The 20,389-nt window shown below is 49.0% G+C and overlaps 1 protein-coding gene across 1 annotated transcript in view; it reads left to right on the forward strand.

Moving 5' to 3' along the window:
• The first annotated feature begins 28 nt into the window (after positions 1–28).
• PRDM16 (PR/SET domain 16) overlaps positions 29–20,389 on the forward strand; it is a 286,534-nt gene continuing 266,173 nt past the window's right edge. Inside the window, exon 1 of the mRNA XM_066203262.1 lies at positions 29–375. Within this exon, the coding sequence (XP_066059359.1) occupies positions 339–375 (37 nt within the window). The 5' untranslated portion in view covers positions 29–338. The remainder of the gene's footprint in view (positions 376–20,389) is intronic.

Below are 20,389 nucleotides of genomic sequence, written 5' to 3' on the forward strand. Positions count from 1 at the left end.
GCTGATTTTTCTTAAAGGGGCAGATCAGGGCAAGGCTGTGATGGTGCCGGCAGAGAGGAGGGGGCAGAGATAAGTGGTCTGAGGAAGAGGATAGGACCGAAAAAAAAAAAAAAAAAAAAAAAAAAGAAGAAGAAAAAAAAAAAAGAAGAAAAAAAAAAAAACCCAGCCCGATGATGATGAATACATTGGAAAGTTTTTTTGGCCCTGGTGAGGGTGTCAGATTGAATGCTCTGTGCGCATGTGCGAAGGTGTCCAAACTGACAATGCTGGGGAGATGAAGATAGTGTGTAGCTGCTTCTGGGCTCAAGGAGGAGGAGAGGAATCCACACGCCGACACGATGAGATCCAAGGCGAGGGCGAGAAAACTGCCCAAAAGTAGGTCCTTTCTTCTCCCTTCTTCCGCGTACCGGCGGCGGGGCCGGGGGCACGGAGCCGGGCCGGGGGCTGCGCGGGGCTGAGCCCCTCTCGCCCTCCCCGCGGCGGCCGCAGCCCCGCCGCCCGCCCGCCCCTGGGCGCGGGTCCCCCCGCGCTGCCCCGCGGCCGCTCCGCGCTGCCCCGCTCCGCTCTCCGCGCTACAGCGGGCCGGGCGCTGCGCGGGGCCGGGGGAGAGAGAAAAGCGAAAGTTAGCTGGAAGTTGACGAAAGGGGATAGCGAGCAACTTTTTTTTTTTTTTTTTTTTTTTTTTTTTTTTTTTTTTTTTTTATTGAGTCGTTCCCAAGTCTTGTGAAATAATATTCCCGGGTCCTGAAATAGTGGGCGCTAGAGGTCTGCGTTTGGCATCTGCCGGCGGGAGCCGAGAGACGGAGCGCTGGAGAGAGAGAGAGGGGGGAGAGAGACAGGCAGAGACGGCGGGGGGTGAGGGGGGGAGTGGGAGAAACCCTTCTGGTCTCGGGAACAATTATCGAGGAGAGGGAAGGAAGAGAATTTGTAGCAAAAAAAAAAAAAAAAAAATGGATCCGCTCTCAGTGAGGGGCTTTGGAGTCGCAGGTCCAGAGGGAAGATCCTGAAGGCAGCTCGGGTGTCCCAGCTGGGGGTTAAGAAGGTCTGGGGGAGGGGAGTGTGGGGGAGTGTCTTTAATTTTTAATTTTTTAAAATTTACTTGGGGGTGGAATTGCAGCTCGTAAGTCTCGCGCAGCTTTTTCCCTTCGTCTTTCAGCGGACCCTCTCCCGTTCGTTCTTTCTTTTGAGTGGTTTTCAGAGTGGATTTTCCGAGGAGGAGAGTGTGGCTCTTGTAGGGAAGAGCGGGTCCTCCGTGCCCCCGCTCCCGCAGAGTCCCGCTGCAAAGGCTCGGGATGGTTCCTCGGTGATTCCCTGTTAGGTTCCGGTGGCAGCGCTGGATGCCGGAGCCCGGACAGCCTGTCTGTTCTATTATTATTACTATTATTATTATTATTACTATTACTATTATTACTACCATTATTTAGTTTCTGTTTCGCTCTGCGTCAGTGCGAAATCAGTGGAGCTGCAGAAGTTCCAGCGCAGTCTGTGCCCCGCTGGAAACTCCGCTCGTAGTGCTCGGAGGAGGCTCGGGCGAGCAGCGGCTCCCGCTCCGCTTCCCTCGCGTGGGTTTCCACGGGAGCCCCCGAGGGACCTGGGGCCGCTCAGAGCCGGGCGTGGGGCGGGGGGATCCCCCCCAAAATGAGGGGATCCCCCCAGGTGATGGGGAGCAGCCCCCTCTGCAATCCCCGTCGGGGTTCAGCTTCTCCCCGCCGCTGCCGAGGGCTCACGGGCGCTCCAGCGCTCCCACACGTGGGGCTCCGAGGTCGGTTTCGTCGTTCAAGTTCGTTGTTTCGGAGCCTTTCCACGCCGCCAAGGTCAGCGGGGCAGGGCTGGTGCCGCCCCCCGGGATCAGCCGTTCCAGGGGGGACCCTTCCCCAAACCCAGCGCGGCTCCTGGGGCCACTTTTCCTCACAAAGTCGCTTTTGTCGCCGGCCCCGAGCTCCGGCCCCGTTGCTGTTTCTCGGCCGCCCCGCAGCAGCTCCAGGCCCCGAGGTTCACCTTGGTGTCGCGACATTTTCCATCGCGCTCCAGGAATGTCCCCCCTGTCCCCAAAGCGTGTCCGTGTGTCCCCCGAACACCTCCCTCGGCTCTGCGGGCACCAGCGCTGCTCAGGGCGGTATGGCTCACTCTTTACGTGGTCAACATTGTCACCCCATGGCTGGGGCGTTATTCGGCAAGTTCTTTGAATTAATCCAGGGATTTTATTTTACTTTGTTTTATATTTTTTTTTCCAATAAACACTCGTTTTAAGCCTCCCCGTTCAAATAATAACTTTTTTTAAAAGTCGTCACTTATTGTTTTGGATTGGTAAAGTGAGGAATGATTTTCAGAGCTCTCTTGGCTGGAAAAGTTCAATGGTTAAATAAGCCGGAATATTTCACTTTTACTTTTATTTTCCTTTTTTTTGTTTGTTTTGTTTTGTTGTTGTTTTGTTTTCGTTTTATTTTTTCCTCGCCTCTCCTTCTCTTCTCTTTTTACTTCTTAAAAAAGACCCCGGGTTTTTTGCAGATGTGCCCCGGCGGGTTCAGTGCGGGTTTTTACAGATGTGTCCCCGCTGGGTGCGATGCGGATCCGGCCGCGTTTGAGCGCGGGTGGGACCCTCCACGCTCCCCCCGTGAGCTCTCAGCGAGCTCCTGCAGCTTAAGGGCTGAAAAAGGTTTTCGGTGCTTGGATATCTCAAGAGCTCGGGGGAAGAAGAGCTGGGAGCTCCATGGCCCGGAGCGAGCCCTTCCCGGCGGCCGGAGCTGCCGAGTGGCCGCGAACACTCCTGGAAGCTCCTGCTCGGAGGCTGAGCCCTGATTAAAATCAGGTGTTTAATACAATACAAGGCCCAACGGTTTATGGGGTTTCAGCCGAGGATTTTTTTAGGGATCACAGTTCAAAACAGTAGTCCAGAGCTAAGGTTTCAATATCCCAGGAGTATTTATTTGCCAAACAGATTAAACACGGACACGAGTGTGGGATCTCGCTGTGTTTTCCCCGACGAGGTAGCGACAACTTCTTTCACAGCACGGGACCCCGCGGGTCCCTTCCCAGCTCGCTTTCCCGGCTGCTCCAGCCCCGGGAGCGGCTGCGGGTGCTGGGAAAGCCCTCACGGCCCCGGTGCGCGGCCGCCGAGCCGGGAGAGGCTTTAAAAACAACGCTGTGGCTGGAGAATTTCATTTCATTGGACAATATTTTAAGCAGATGTGAGGCTCCGCTGGGAATTCGACTCTATTACCTGCCTGGGAAAGGGGGCGAACGCGTGTGCGTTGGGGTGGGAGCGGATTCTCGGCGATTTCAGTCCCGCTCACACCGGGAGAGCGGCAGGTACCGGGGGCAGCGGAGCTGAACCGGAGCCGGGAATGGTTCTCGCTCGCTCTGTGGCTCCCGGCCGGGCTGGGAGCCTTGAGAAACGGTTGTAAATCAAAAGACGAGGCTCGCTCAGGGTGCGGGGAGGCGCAGAAGCCCCCGGAGGTGCCGGCGCCCAGGTGAGCGCTGCCCCCGCATCCCCCGCAGGGCAGAGCTCGGCCACCCGCGGCCCCGAAGGGCATCGCCGGCACGGGCAGGTAGAAGGCCAGGCCGTGTCCCCGGCTCCAAGGGCCTCGTCCTTCCACGAGAAAATAAAATCTCTGTGACTGGGAAGAAGGTTCTGCAGCAGCCGGGGGTCTCGCTGCTGCTGGTGGGGAGAGGATGCAGAGGAGGCGAAGAACACACGAGTTGGGCGCTGCACGCTTAAAGCGAATTCGTTTCCTTTCGAAATGCCTGAATTTCAGAGTTACAGGCACAGCACCCAGCTACACACGGCTGGGCAGGATCGCAGGCTCTCAAATAAATGCTCGTAAATAAACGCTGATATTTCTGCAGCCCCGTTTGCTTTTCACTGTTAGGAACAGGACCGAGGCACACTTTGGGGCCGGAGTTTTCAGGCAGCGCTGGTGCATCCTCCGGGCAGGCTGGATTGGCAGGAAAATGGTTGTGAGTCCAGCCCTGCCGTGCCCGGCACCGGTTCCTCGCTTTCAGGCTTCGCCTTCGAGGAGAGAACAGGCTTCCCGTTTAGTGATATTTTATTAATTTTATTTTAATTAAGGCTGATGAGACAGTGAAGGGACAAGGGAGAGGGAGAGGAGGGAACGCGGAGCTGGAGCCCAAGCGCCACTTCCCGGCGCACGGCTCCGTTTGTGCTCCCACAGACGCTTCCAAAGCTGCAGCGCACGGAGGAGGAGAACTGATGGCGCTTTCGGGCGTTTAGATTTTTTTTTTTTTCCCCATCTCCAAAACTCTCCCTCTGCCCTGTTCCTACCCAGAGCCCGGACACCGCGGGGAGGAGGGAGGCAGCGAGCGGCCGCGCTGTGCCCAGCCCGGTGCTCTGCCCTCGGTGACCGGGATGTCCCAAAAAATGTCCTCAAAACTGTCCCCGAGCGGCGGCCGCGGGTGCGGAGCCCCGCGCAGGTGCGGGGCCGCCGCCGCCGGGTCCCCGCCGTGCCTGGGTCCCCTCTGTCCTGCCCCGGATCTGTTCAATTAGGCAATTAGGGATGCTGGGCAGGGAAGGGAAAGGGGGAAGGGGTGTGATCCGCTAATTAAGGTGATGCGTAATTAGCGCTTCAACAAAAATCGCCGAGAATTTGAGATCACTTTACTCGTAATTTTTTTTTTCTTCCCCCCCCCCCCCCCCCCCCCAATCTTCAAATATAATGTATCAACTCCTCCGCTCGTCCCGCGTGGGTTATTCGGGAAAAAGAACAGTGGGGACAACTGCAGGGCACGTCCTCTTCTTGGCCTGGGCAGGAACTTGGCAAACGCGGGGCACCGAGCTGGGGCTTTGGCGAGGGGCACTGGCTGCTCTCACCCGCAGAGCAGCAGCTCCGAGGTGCCAAAATGCTGCAGGAGCCGCAGGGATCGGGGTTTGGGGTCTGGGGTCCGGCCCTCGCTCCCGGCAGTGCCCGTGGGTGTCCGGGCAGCTCGGATGAGGTGCGTGTGATGTCCATCCATCCACGTGTGTTCGCATCACGGGGCACTGGCGTGTCTGCATAGAAATGTAAGTTTATAAAGTGCGTCAGAGAAAGGCACGTTAGCCCGATTTCGCCGAATTCCCGATTTTACTGAATTCCCGTTTCCTGTAAAAAGCTCCGTGCCGCTGCAAGACGTGTCTGTGCAGAGGCGTTCGTCTGTCGGGCTGGCAGCGCGCACACAAAGGTCTTCCAACACGCAATAAAATCACAGCTACTGTATGGTGGCGAACCAGAATGTTCTGTGCAGAAATCGGACTGAGCCTGTATTTAAAAAAAAAAAACTTCCTCGAACACCTAAACCTGCTTTATTTTTAGGCTTTGCACTGGGACTGCTGTGTGAGTTCAGGGAGAGCAGAGGAGGTCTTTAATGAGCTGGGGGGATAAAAATAAAACCGACATTTTCCTGAGGGCTGCTATTGAAAATACCCGGGGAGGACACTGAGGTGGGGAAGAGCAGAGATGTGTCCGATGTTCAGCCGCGCGTTAGCGGGGTCAGAGAGCCCCGAAAGGAGGAGGGTTGGGAAGAGCCGGCCGGGGTGAAGCGCACCTGAAGCGCGCACAATCCCCTCGCAGGCAAAAGGCAAGGCAGGAGCTTGGATTTCACACCGCGGCAGCGCTGGAATTCACCGCTGCCGCTCTCTGGGATAAAACCCCGGCTCCTCGGGCGCTCGGGAGCGTTCCACGAGCGGGGGATTCTGCCGGAATCCTCCGGGTTCCACCTGCCCGCCGGGCTGCGGGCTCCAATCCCTGAAGGGAATGCCATGGGAATCTCCTGTGCCGCAGGGAAATCGCCTCGCCAGGCGCGGCAGAGCTCATTCGTGTTTGCAAAGCAGCCGGAGATTCTCGCAAGGAAAGGCCCTGTTGAGTGAGAAGTGTTATTATTGTGATTATGGCTATGATTATTACGGGCTTATGTGTTTTATAAAAGCTCTGTGCTATTTAATACGGTGCTTTAAAGACAAAGGCCTGAGAAGTTTGCAAACATGAAGGAGGTGAGGCTCAGGAGCCACCTGGATGGTGGGGAATGAGTTGTTATCCTCCGGCAGGGCTGGGGAAGGGAGGAGGTGTGTGCAGTCACTTGTGCACCGCTCCTGGTGACAGGATCAGGAGGAGAATCCACCTTTTTCAGAGCCGCTTTTGCCCTTTTAACTGTAAAATTTACATTCTCTCTGTTTATCATTATTTCCTCCCCCCCACCTCTTGGTGCATTAAAACTTCTGCTATGTGAAATTGTTTAGTGGAAGAAAAACCTGCATTTCCAAGCCAGACCCTTTCTGTGGCACAGGGCTGATGGCACCTGGGATTGTGTGAGCCCTCCGTGGGCCAGGACAAGCTCAGGCTTTGTTTCCACAACTTGCTGGCTCTCCCCTATTCCTGGACGTGTTTATTTTTTTCCCCCAGTTAGAGATTATTTAAATGACAAACTCGTGCTCCTCCGAACGCTAACGGGAAACATCCAAATCTTGGCTGAGCAATGATTTTCTCATGCCTATTTCCCAAAAGATATCGCTCATCCCAGGGGGGTGAGAGCCCAGCACATCGATAAATGCATGTCCACAGTGTCTGTCTGCAGCTGGGCACGGACACACCTGAAGGGGATGTGCAAACACATTTGTTCCACTCTGGGTAACAGCCTGTTGATATGGCATCCCCCTCCAAAATTCCTGCTGGGCCTTCTGATCTTAAATCAGACCTTAAAAAAAATAGATCTTAAAAAACCCTTATGGGTTTTTTTAATATCTTTTTTCTTTTTTCTTTTTTTCCCTCTTCTTTCTTTTTGAGGAGGAATTTCAGGTCAGGGATGTTGGAGTGGAAAAGATCTACGACCTTATTATTTCTTTTATTTTCCTAATGGATTTTCATGCATCAGCGCTACCTCCTCACGGCTGTTTATTTTCATTTTTATTGCAGTTGGGTTTTGCGTCGTGCAGCGTCCAAATCCGTAACGGAGTGTCCCTGTCCCGAGGAGGATTTCTTCCTCCTCTTCCTTCCCTGAGTGATGGCACCTTCTTTGCCCATAAAAGTGAAATATGACTTTCATCCCTGCCCTAAGTGTGCATCATGCTTCTGAATGCTCATACCCTGAATAAGGAGATTTTTTTTATCTTTGGTTTTTGTTTTGTTTTGGTTTTGTTGGTTTTTTTTTTTCCCTGTAATTGGGAAGAAATTTCCCTGTAGCAAGGGATGTCTTGGTGGATAGGTTTGGAAAATGAGCTCCTTTTCCATGGATTTCAGTGCTTCTGTGTGCAGAAGTGTGCAGGATGGTGGTAGGAAGGAAAGCTTCTGTTCAGAGGGTGACTGAACTTTCATCACGTGCCCTAGAAGAGGTGTTTTACCCGAATTTATAAAAACAGTCAATAAGGTGGGGTTTTCTGTACCACTGAAGCCACTTTTGTGCTGCAAATGAGGCCACTGTTCCTCTTAGGGAGACATTTGCCAGGTGAAAATGGACTGAGACAGCCAAATTATTTCCAGTAGGCCACAGAATAATGCTCCCATCACGGTAAATCTTGGTCTGCGCCGAGCTGGTGTGGAAAGACTTTGTCTTCTCTTCACCATTCCCTTTCTGTAATTATATTAGGGACAGGAGTGAGGCTGGCTGGACCACAGCCCTCCCCAAAGCAGGGGCTGCACAGGCACCGGGGGTGAAGTGTCAGCCCAAGAGAAACCAGGTGCTGATTTATTTTTTTGCCTCCATAGTTTTACATCTTTCAGGTGTTTTGCTTTAAGGTCCGGTTTGGGAGGTGGTGGGGTTGGTTTTGTATTATATATATATATATATATATATTTTTTTTTTTTTTTTCTGCTCTGTTGTTCTTGGCTTGGGAACTCTCCCAGCAGAGCCCTGAGACACAATGCCCTGGCCTCAGCTATTGGGATCAATTTAGCCATCATTACCAGATAACGCTGTCAGCCCGTTTGAGATCCATATTTGTTTAATAGTTAATGTTCTAGGCAAAATACAGAAGGGTGGGGAGAAGTCAAACTGCCCTGAATGCTCTGCTTATTTTATATCCACTATAACTATTTTTGTCCATGAAAATTGGCTTAATTATATCAATGGAATGTTTCTTTTTCAATTCTGTAGGCAATTAGTCCATCTTGCTGGCTGCAATTTATTTTAATAAAAAAATAAACCAGTGGCGTGTTCAGTTCCTCATCCCCTGGGGACAAATGCGATTGGTGTGTTTAATTTCATTAACTACAATGCGGCCTACTGGAAAAATGTATAAAATCAGCTTTATACAGCTTAAACACTGGCATTTGAAACAAATCATTACTGCATTAGCTGTCACCCTGGTAATTCTAGAATCCAAGACAAAAATATTATAGCTGTTTTTATAACCCTCTGCAAATACACTGTTAAAATAATTTGTAATCATTTTTTAAACATGGCCTGATGTTTTCAGTTAAAATATCTTATCACCACCAGAGAGGGTTGGCTATTCATTATCGCATGGAGGCTTTATTGAATGATTCATGGGTTGCTTCCCCAGCAGAAAATCCCCTCCTGTCTGCCTGAAGCTCCCTGGTTTGGAGATGGACTCTCAGCACTCAGGATTTTTTTTGAACCAAATTTGTGTTGCTCCAGCTGTAATTCCAGTTATGGGAGGGCAAGTGCAAGAGGCAGTTTTATCAGCAGAGCAGATGAGGAATATTCAAAAATTCAGCGTCATTTCCACCAGCACCTCCCCTCCTACAGCTTTTCTTTCCACGAGACCCAGTGGGGAGCATCCTAAACCAGCTCTGAGTGTTCCTCTGGGCTCTGAGGTGGGAGGGAAGAGCTGAGGCTGTGCCCATCCCACTCTGTGTTCCCAAAATCAGCCCTGACTCCGTGAGGTTCAGCCCAGCACAGCCCATGTGAACCCAAAAACTCAACACACACAGACCCTGGTGCTTTGGTTCACACTGTACTCCCCTCACTCCAACAGGGTGTTTTCCAGGTGCCATAATCAGGCTGCAAAACTGCTCTTTTTGATTTTAAAATGAATCTTTTCCCTGTGTAAGAGCACCCAGGGCTAGTTTAAGAGATGTGTAACCCATGACTAAGGGCCCAGCACCCCTGCCTGATCTGAGCTTAAACTGCTAAAACTCAGGATTTCTTTTTTGAAATGAGAGGCCAGATCCCCAACTCATGTAAATCAGCATCAACATCAATGAACCTAATTTTCACCAGCTGAGGACACGGCCCCAGAGATTTGTGTGCACGTGCATAATAAAATGTACAAAACTGGGTCTATAACTGCTGTAAGGGGGTTCGCTTCCAGCGGCTGCAGATCAATATCTGATGCAGAAATGCAGTTTGGCTCGGGTTGGTTTTTCTCCTTAACTCGAGGAATGATCAATTCTATAACCTCAGCATTTTTTAGACAGATTGCTGTTTTCTGAAGTGGCAAGGACTTCCTTTCCAGGGGAGTAATCCACAGAGGATGGGCCACACTGGACATGAGCCATCTGCTCCCTTGCACGCACTCAGCTTTATTTATTTCTTCTCCCTTCCCCTGCTGTCATAACCAGTAGTTCATTTTCTTTCCCTATCTTTAACTTTACAGCAGCGGCACCTTGTTGGAAGTGATACCAATTTATTGTTTTATTGGCGTGGCAGGGCAGGATAAAAAAATCAGCTTTGTTTCCTACTCGGTATGAGATCACTTCAGGGGGACTCAAGAAGCTCGGGGCAGTTTCCCTCCTGGGTCTGGGGGACACAGAGTAGTGCCAGTGGCTGTGGAGGGTTGGCGTTGGGATCACAGCTCTCTGTGGGGTGTCAGGAAAACTGCAGGATGAGGGGGAAAAAAGAGACTTTGTCATGATTGTCACAGAGCTTTACCTGAGTTTAGGCGCAGGATTAGGCTGGGACCAGTTCCAGGCAAGGACTGTGTTAGCAGAAGTTTCTCTTCTCTTTCTTTGGGGTCAGGATTTGTTGGCTGGAAAGAAATGCAGGGAACCTGACCTGAAGTTTTGCTCTGAACATGGAAAAGCTGCAGAACGGAGCAGTGGTGGGATGGGGGCAGCTCCTGTGCCCTGTTATTACAACAAAACCATCTTGGAGCACACTGGAACAACATTACCTGCTCCAGGACGCAGGAAAAGCAGGAATTTGGCATTTCGCTGAGCTGACAAAGTAACTTTCCCAGCTTAAAAAAATAATTTACCCTCAGCTGCTCCATCTGTGAAATGGGAGGGATGCACTCGCTGTGATTTCTGGACCAGCAATGTCTCATTAATCACCTTTGTGTTGGTCCAGCTCCCACCGAGGTCCTTGGGATGATTTTGCTGAATTTGCTGCAGCAGATTTTTCCCCCTTTTTTTTTTTTGCAAGTTTCATATTTGGCTTAAAATCCTTCATTCCATCTCAGACACTAATAAAAAAAAGCTTTTGTTTACTTGTAGTCTGGCATTTTTTTTGCTTTCAGGACAGTGTTTAGTGGTTTTTATTTCATGGCAAATGGACATTTTGGGCTCAATCATGTAAATGAATTTTTAAATGGCTGTGCTGCGAGTTCATGTAGTATAAAATCGCTTCGCCATTTATTTTTTCTGTTTATAGAAAAGGACTGGTTTCATTTTATATTTTATTGCCTCAATGTGAAATAAAGGACCTGCACAACTTGCTAGTGATCATATATTTTATTTCAGAATTATCACATAGGGATAAAATAAATTTCAATCCCTACATGGCACAATAGGCGGATTTAAAAGGAGTTGATACCTCGTGGAGAACTTTGAAAAGCCCTTTGCTCAGCAACAGTTCTGCTCATGTATCCCATATAGGAGAATAAAACCAGATCTTGGTTACTTTGGGAGTTCTTAAATGTTTCCTGCTAGAATTCCCTGCACGTCTTTATCCAGGGAAAGTTCAGGACAGGATTTGGTCCTTTGTCCTCTGTTCCTGATAGTGTTTATTAGGGAGGGATTTTCTCAGGTGAGCTTGCAGGAAATCCAAGTTATCTTCACTGATGTCTAGAATTCCCTGCAAGTCTTTATCCAGGGAAAGGTCAGGACAGGATTTGGTCTTTTGTCCTCTGTTCCTGATAGTGTTTATTAGGGAAGGATTTTCTCAGGTGAGCCTGCAGGAAATCCAAGTTATCTTCATTGGTGTCCTCAAGGAAACGCCTGAGGAGCTACTGATGCTCCCTCAAACATTCAGACATTCCTGGTTTTCCACACAAGATACGATATTTGGGCAGTCCAGACCTCTTAGGTGCTTCTAGTGCTTCCTGAAGTAATTTATTGTCTGGAGTTTATGATTATTTATATAAAAATGGGTGCACCTGTGAGGCAGAGGGACACCAACCTGTGAAATATCCCCAGAGGATCCCTGCTGGACTCCACAGCTGCTCCGAGCGGCAGGTGGATGATGCAGATGTTCCACGTTTCCAAGTGTGTTTTTCATTTCCTCTCTTAGCTCGCTCTTGGCTTTTTCAGTCCCACTGCAGATATTGAAGCATTTTTTGGGTGGCTCTGGATGGAGCCTGGGTGTCCCCAAGGTTAGTGTCACCAACATCATCTCCAGCCACAGCCAGAGAGTTTCTCCCATGCCCGGGAGTCAATTCCCAGCTAAATATTGATTTTTGGAACTGCAGTGTCTGTTGCAATAGATCGGGGAAGGAGCCTGAGTTTAACACCCATCCGTAAATCTATTTTTACTCAATGGACAGTAAACAAGCAAAGTTTTTTTTATTATTAAGTATTGTGGTTTAACAGTTTGTGAAATAAGTCTGGAGGCATTAACCAGAGAAAGCCCTGCTGCAGAATTAATTCCACTCAGCTCCTCCTTGGTGTTCCTGTGGCTGTGGTATCCAGGGGATTTGTGTTCTATTTGTGTTCCATTTGTGTTCAATTGGGGAATTTGGCTTTTCAGGCCAGCAGGAAGGACCGGCAGGCTGGGCTGGGGGAGCTGAGGTTCTGGTGGGTCAGAGGCTCAGCCCCAATCCCACACCTGGAGAAAAAGGACAGAGAAATGGTCCTCCCCACCCTCCTTGCCAGAGAATTTCTGGTTATCCGCTGCAGAATCCAGAGCTTTGATAAATGAGGCGGGGGGAAAGGGAAACAGTGGGAGATTCCTGGAGCCCTGCTTTGGATTGAGCCCTTTTTTCTCTCCCCATGAAAATCACGAGGGCGTAACAGAGCAAACTGAGGCTCGTGTCCAACTCAACAGCAGGAACTGGGAATTCCAGGCTGGAATTTTGCCTTTCCCCCTGTGCAGCTCTTCAGGGCCTTGAGGGAACCTTCCCCATGGCTGGGCTCGCCCTGGGCAGCATCAAAATCTCACTGCTGGGAGCCCCAAACCTGCTGAGGGCCTTAGTGGTTCCTGCTGGTCTTCCCATGGACTTTGCAGGACTTTGGAGCAGGTCCTGGAGGCCCTGGAATCTTTAGGACATCCGTGGTGTTTCCACATAAAGAGTTTTTCCTTCTGTCTGAGTCCCTGTGTAGCTCTGGTTAATGATTAAAAACCAAGGGGCTGGGGCAAGACGGATTTATCTCCGCGGAAAAAAATCAGCCCTGCCTTTGTCTTCACCTCTAAAGTTCCTCTGGTGTGATTTGGCTTTTAAATATTTGTAAATGTGCTGGCTGGTTTGGTTTTTTATTATTATTATTATATATTTTTTAAATCTGCAATTTGTAGAGTTCTGTGCCTGATTCTTCTCAAATATCCCAGAGCAATGTGTATCTCTGCCCCCTCAGAATCCCAGGATAAGTGTGATGATCCCATTCCAAGGCAATGTTTTGGTAATTGAAGACTGAAGAGACAGCCTGGAGGACTTCCAAGTCAATATATATATTTTATATCTCTACTTCTAGTTCAGAGTCACAAGTTATAACTCTGCAAGGAGTTTTATTCTTGTTTGCAGTGGCAGATTCTTAGTTTTCCTTTTTTAAAATTCTTTCAACAACATGGCATGTCTAAAATGAGAAAAAGCCCCCCAAAACAGCCCAGTACCAACCTGCTGATGTATCTACGTAGAGGTTAAATATTGGCAGAGTGGCCATTTAGACCCTTGTGCCTCGGTGCTCACATTAGAACAAAAAAAAACCCAAAAAAACCCCAACAACCAGCACTCTTGAAAAATTACTGAATTCTCCTTGCAGTGTCGGGTTCCAAGATAATGATGTGTCTGTGTGTGAAAATATTAAATTGCAATAACATGCAGAGTGAGTGGCTTTCTGAATGGGGTATTCAGTTCACAGCTTGGACTATACATAAAGCTAGTGAGTGACAGAATACAAATGGTGTCATAAAACATCAGGGGAATTTAGAGCCAGCCTCAATCTTTTTGATCTATATTCTATCTGTGGAGCTCTCCCCATCTATCTTTAGTTAATGAAACAGTTAAACAGATTTAATTATTTATCACTGTTTAATGTCAGGAGTTATCAAAACAGATTACGCTTCCCCCCCCCACCACTTCAAGGTATCAGAAGGACTCTCAATGTCTTCACCCAAGTCTGGGATGTTTCCTGTGCACAGACAGTGCTTTAAAACAGGTTTTAAAATGTTTTTAAGCCCCGATTGTTTGGTGACAGCAGTCGCTGAGTTTCCTTGCCTGAGAACAACTTTGTTCCTGCAACTTGGCTTGTTCCTTAGACAAACTGCTTTTATTCTTCCCAGAGGAAAAAAAAAACCAAAAAAACCCCAAAAAAACCCCCCAAAAAACCCCACCAAAACAGAGAGAAATGAGAATTCTGTTTCACTTGAGATGAGGAACGAAACAGAACGGGATGGGTCTGGGAGGGTGGGAGTGACCCACCTCTGACTGGGCCCAAGATGAGCGAAAAATCACCCAAATCACTGCAAAATCTTCTGTGTTCTACCTCTGCACCCCAAAATCAGCCCCAACAGGTTTAGAGAGCTCTGTTAGCCGTCGTGTGAGTGTGTTCTTCCCGTTGCCCACCTCTGTCACGTGTGGATGTGTATGAAATATTCCGTGGAATTTCTGAGCAGCCCCTGGATCCCAGCCCCCTCGGGAACTCCGCTGCTACCTGCGGCTCTCGTGTTTCCTGGGAGGGAATTTCAACATTTCCACCCTACCCAGGAGGACACCAGGCTCCTGCCTCCCTGCCCTGTCCCCACCAGAGGCGTTTGATTGTCCCCCCCAAAAGCCGAGTTTGTTCCTGAACCTCCTCTGCTCCTTCCAGGCTTTGGGATTCCCCCCTGGGCCCGACCACCTGGGTCTCCTCTATTGGCAGCTTTGATAAGAAATCATTCTTCTCTACCTAAGCTCTCCCTTTCCCCACGGTTTTAAATTGCTCCCCACCCCTGACAGACGACCCTCGTTCAAAGAGAAGCGTGCAGGAGGCTGCTGGCTCCCCTCAGGCCCGGCAGGCCATTACCAGAGGACTGAATCCTGTCGGGATCTCTCGGGAGGCTCCCCTGCCCGCCCCACCAGACAGAGTCTGGCATTGTCAGCGCACAGGGCAGGGGGGATAAAGGAATCCAGCCCGGCTTTTTCCCTGACAAAGAGACCTCAATACTTTTTGTTCCGGGCGGAAAAAATGGAATAATGCCTCTGGGTTTGCTTCCCAAAGCCACCCGGCAGCTTCACGCCCAGAGGGCTCGGGCCTGGGGCAGAGCTGTCTGCCAGGGGAGAGGACTTTGCACGTGAAATGAGATTAAAAGGCCTCTCTGTGCCAACACCTGAAAGATTTTGGGCTTTGCCAGAAGAATCAAAGGCGCCAGCAGGGATGGGCAGGAGAACCCAGGAGAACCCAGGTGCTGGAAACACGACCCTTGGTGCCAGGCTCCTGCTGAGGAGGGACGCCAGGGGCTGTCCTTTGGGTGCAGGTGGGTTTGGAGCTGCTCCAGGTGCTCCAGGGAGAAGCCAAGTGATGTCCTTCATCTTTCATCCAAGCAATGTCCTTTCCATCTTTTATTGAAGCCCTGGGCACTGAGAATTTTAGACTTTCTGCGCTGACAGGCACTGACGCCCAAGCAAACACTGCAGTTGACCTGAGGCCATGGAAGAGGCTTCCAAAGTTGAGTGACAGCACTGGGATTATGGGTGTGCAGTTAAACAGAAATGTGTGGTATTACATGGCGGAAAACTTAGAGTTTAAGGTTTTAGAATATAGTAATATATATAAAGCAAGATGGAGGATTTAGGGCATGGGTTCAGTCCTTCTTTTTCACCTTCTTCTTCATGGATGCGGGTGGTTTGTAATTGGATAGAAAAATCCGCATTGTGGACCACGGGTGGTTGGTTATTGGGTTGAAAGTAAAAATAATTTAGGTGTTGTTTCAGAATTGGACAGTTTGTGCTTAAAAGACCTTGGAAAGAGATAGAGACAGAGCCATTTTTCACTTTGTTAGCTGGAACTCACAGCTTGTGAGACTTTAACATGGATGAGAATTAATAACCGTCTGAGCCCAAACACGAAATCCATCTCTTGAGCATTTAACGATAAGAAAACCCGTAACCTGCCCTAAAACCCTTCCAGCTGCAGAGAACTCCCTGCACAGTGGAATCCTCCTTGGTTTTGGATGTAAGAGGTTTTGTGCTGTAGATACCAGTGGGAAAGCGTGAGCTACGTCTTGGAAGCATCTGCCCGTCTAAACCCCAAACTTGCTGCTTGAAATGTGAGTTGGGGCACTCAGATCAAAGTGAAGGTCACAAATCGTAAAATCAGAATGGTTTGGGCTGGAAGGCACCTTAAAAATCTTCTGGTTCCAAACCTTTGACAAGGGCAGGGACACTTTCCACTATCCCAGGGTGCTCCATGCTCCTTCCTTGGGCACTTCCAGGGATCCAGGGGCAGCCACAGCTTCTCTGGGCACCCTGTGCCAGGTCCCACCACCCTCACAGGCAACAATTCCTTCTGTATATCTAACATAAACTTCCTTGAAAAAACGTACCTTTGGTTTTTACCCATACCTGGACCTGCCCAGTGGAAGCATTTCCCTCACTGCAGCTTTTGCAGTGCTGTTTTCCTGCTGCTCCTGAGGGGCCACAGCTCCCGGGGGCAGGTGGCACAGATGGCTCTGCCAGAGGTCACTCCTGGGGGACAAACCTCCCCCTTGTGTCACAGGGACATCATTCATAACACCCCAGACGTCTCAATGGCAGGAAAATCAGAGCCCACGACGTCATATTAAAAACATTGATAAATTATTGATTATTATTTAGCCCAGCCTTCAGATGTGATGAAGCGGTGGCTGTGAACGCCCTGATTGCTGCAGGGCGGGAGGGGACGTGGCTGTGCAGGCAGATTTCATTTGGGAAGTACAGGCCTGGCTCTGTTTCAGCAGCGAGGTGCTGACACAGAGTCCTGATGCTCCCATGGATTTTTTGCTGCTGCCGCCAGCTGATAATTCCTAAAATATTCCAGTGAAAGTTGCCCTAAATAGGATCTTTCAGTATTTTTGGGTCTTAAACACACAGAGCTGTGTCCCAGGGCAAAGTCCTGAAGGAGAGGGCGGAGGGGACAGATGATGCCACCTCTAATGGGCAACAGGAGAGAACATCTAAAATTGGGGGTTTTTCTGAATGAATTTTATCTCCACAATTATTGTAGGAGCAGCTTCTGGCAAAAGGAGTTGTTGGAAGCCAAGTGCTGGAATTTTGCACCATGGGATAAATAGCAAGTGTCTGGCTGGCTTTGCAGGAGGGGACAGGAGGATTGGTGGGAGCTTCCAGCTGTAAAAGGCGAAACTCTTAGCAAGGGAAATGAACTCTGAGAGTTGTTTTGCAGTTGCAGGAAAAGCCCAGGTTCTATCCCTGTACCTTTACACCATAAAGATCCATAATAACAGAAATCAGAATTAAAATGAAGGAGTCGCTAAAATGAGATCTTTCACATTTTGCTGACGACAAATCCATCTCTTTTTTTTAGTGTATTCTTCTTTTCCTTAGCTCATATCATAGAAAATAGCTGTGAAAACTATAATTACTTTAATTCCAGCCATCATTAATTTTGAGGCATTATTTTATCCCTTGTTAAACTCCAAGCCTATTCAGCAGTTAAAAAACTTCTGCACGGAGAGGGAAGCAAATTTGTGAAAAAATTATCCCACTAAAGATCTAAAATTCAGACATTTATTCCTGGTATTTCTTGGTTTCATTTCTTGTTTCTCTCCTTCAAAGAAGGAGCAGGAACGATTTTTCTGCTCCCACAGTGGGAGAGGGAAGGAGCTGGAAGTGCTGCTGAGGGATTTTTATTAATACCTTGGCTACATACTGAGAAAAAAACCCAATACCCCCTCCACAAACCCACCACGACCTCAATCCAAAGGGATCCTCTACACTTCACCTGGATAAAAACCCTGAGAAAACCAAACCCAGGTGAAGCCAGGGCAGATTTCCTGGGAGAGGGGAGAGGGAGTGTTGCCGTTTTCCATGTCAGGATGGTTGGGTGGGATGTGCTGTGGCTTGGTGGCCAGTCTGGTGTTTGGTCAAAGGTTGGGCTTCATGACCTTGGAGGCCTTTTCCAGCCTTAATGATCCCATGATTTAATTGTCCTTTAATTGTGGTGTGGAGCGGCTGGCACAGCTCCTTTCCCCTCCATCCCTGGAGCCACCCTGGGCTCGGCCCAACCTCGTCATTCCACGGGGACATGCTTCCCAATTCTTTCCTTTGCTGCAAGAACGCCGTGGGAGTGATTCCCAGCACAGATTTTTCTGTAGGATGAACACATTTGGATAATTTGGAGGAGTCTGAGCCCTCAGCACTCACCAGAAGCGAGAGCCAAAGCTTCGGGAGTTTCCCCCTTCACTTGCGGCGCGAGTTTCCCCTTTGATTAAACAAATGATTCTTTGCCTAATTTGTCTATGTTGGCTATTTTTTTTTTTTTATGAAACATGCACTTAATTAAGTAAGAGAAATACAGAAACATGTTTATTCTCGAGATTTATGCGAAAAATGAGAACCCCACTGAAATTTCCAGTAGTGAAGCAATTAAGTAATGGAATTCCACAGTATAAACATGGTATAATTCAACTATAAAACCGATGTCTAAGTAATGTTAATGAGCTGACTTGAAGCTACAAAGGCTCAAAAAGTTCAGTCACAGATGAAAATGGAATTTGTTCTCAATTATAAGTGAAAGAAAGTTGGTTTGAATGAGGGATAGGCTCCAGCTGGAACCCCCAGATAACTTCCCCACGGTTTGGGCTGACAGGTTGCAGAATTTGCAGTGGGTTGTTTAAATCTTTGTCACAGTAACTACTGAAATATTCTATTTTTTGCGCTGTAACACAAAGCTGAGAGCCACAACTCCGGGACTGTGTCTGTGGGAAGCAGCTCAGAGCAGACTGATGCTACAGCAAAGCTCCAGCTTGAGAACTGACAAAATGTGGGGGTTTATTTCAACTTGAACTTCCAGTTTGTGTTGAAATGTGGCAAATGCTGGAGCAAACCTTGTAGCTGGCAAGTTTAATCCCTGTTTTCTGTAAAATCGTCCCCTCCCAGCCGGTGGGAGCATCAGGAGGACAAAATGAATGAGATCTCTGAATGGCACCTTCCGAGAAGCAAATTTTACTTGTTCCATGTTTCCTTCCCTGCTAATCCTGACCTGACTTTTTTCCCCCTTCAAAATTCCCATCTATTTTGGTCAATCCCTTTTTCCAGGGCATTAATGAGGCAGTTTTCTGTGGGGGGTGTGTGCACAGAGCTCAGAGTCACTCTGCCGGCCCCAGCCCTGCCTGTTCCAGTGGTTTTGGCCGTGTCCCGGGGGCTCCCCCTGCTCCCCACGCTCCGTTTTCCTTTTTTCTCCTGTTCCACTTCAGAATGTTGTTTCTGCCACCTTCTCAGCCCAGTAAATAGCACGCTGAAGATTTATGGGGTTTAAACTTTTAATGCCATAACAGGTTTTATATATTTTTCACGGCATTATTCAGACGTGTGATGTTATGGTTTAGCTCAAGTTCTGGTGCAACTGCTCCAGAGGAGTTCCTTCCTTGTGGGCAGTTCCTCTTTGCCAAACTCGTGTTTGCACTTGCTCCAGAGGAGGGGGGGAAGGAATGTTCCATAAATGTTGCACGGGATTAAAGGATGGAGACTCGGAGCCCTGCAGGAAGCACCAACCACAGTTTGCCTTTGAGAAGTGTCTGTGCTTCCTTCTCCCTCCTTCTCCCAGGCTTTCCCAGCCCAAACAGGGTGTGGGATGATGCTGTCAGAGCTGGGGGAGGATGGGGAAGCAAAACCTCTCAGAGGTGCTGGGCAGTGCGGCATTAATGGAATATTTTGGGTGGATGTGGGGGTTTTACCTCGGTTGTTTCCGTGTTGAATCCCCCCTGGCTCCGGCAGCTTTTCCAGGTGCTGCATCCCCAAAATGCTTCTGAACACCCTCAGCACCAGGGTTTGGGATTTGGTTACCCTCACTCAGAGTCAGGGATGGTCCCTCTGGTGATGGAAAGGTTTCCAGCCCAAAAATCCATAGGGAATTCCATTCACAGGTGGAGGTGAATAAGCAGCACAGAATGCTGAGGAGGGCTGGACTCCCTGCTCATTTTGGGATAAGTCCTGGTCTCTCCTCTCACCTTCTCCCTGTTGAATACGAGACTATTAAAAAGAAAGAAAACAACCAAAAAAAAAAAAAAAAAAGCCCCAAAAAACCCAAAAACACCCACCCCACCTAAAACGAGTTAATTGAGGAGCACATCTGCTTGCCCCGTGTTCCTTTCCCAGTGATCCCAATTCTGTAGAGTTTCATGAGTTTATAAAACATTAACTACTTCGACAAGAACAACAAACATTGTTCCCTCCTCACACGGCTCCCAAACCCAGCTACCAGATGGACCCAGCACCCAGCGAGGGAATATTAATTTTGATGGGGAGAACCTTGGTGTTCTGGATATTAAAGTGTGTGCCTTGGGAAATGCAGCACAGTGGATGTGTGTGTTTGTGCTCAGTGGTGTCTTTGTCTTTCATCTATAAAAACACTAATTAAAATATAATGTAAAAACCTGCAGCAGGTCTGGGTGTGCTGCTGAGGTAAATAAAAATGAAACAAAAGGTGTGCATATATATATCTATGCATGTTAGGTCATTAAAGGTGCATTGTTAAACGGCTGTGTGCCCCAAAATTTCCGAATTAAAAGCTGAACAGAAACACATCTGGAGTGGGGCATGAAATTCCGAGTTCTGCGTTGGGTCCATGCTTTATTTGCCAGGAATTGCTGTGTGGGGACAGCTCCTGGGATCCCAGCTCACAACCCCCCCTTTTCCAGCCCCTCCTGTGGCCAGCACCACCCCTGGAAGCTTTAGCCCAAGGCTGGAGCTGAGCTCCAGCTGCTGCTGCTGCTGCTGCCTGGGATTTCTGGGCCCTTTTCACCGCTCCAAACCAGAGCCAGGCTGGAATATTGACTGGGCTGTGCCTCCGTGTGTAATGAGGGAAGGGGAAGAGCTGTCAAGCAATTCAGACCGACCCTGTGCAGTTTAAAATGTGGAATATCACGCTTAAAC

This window comes from Chamaea fasciata, unplaced genomic scaffold, assembly GCF_029207755.1.
Source record: "Chamaea fasciata isolate MVZ Bird 193981 ecotype frontalis unplaced genomic scaffold, bChaFas1.0.hap1 SCAF_23, whole genome shotgun sequence".
NCBI classification, from domain to species: Eukaryota; Metazoa; Chordata; class Aves; order Passeriformes; family Sylviidae; genus Chamaea; species Chamaea fasciata.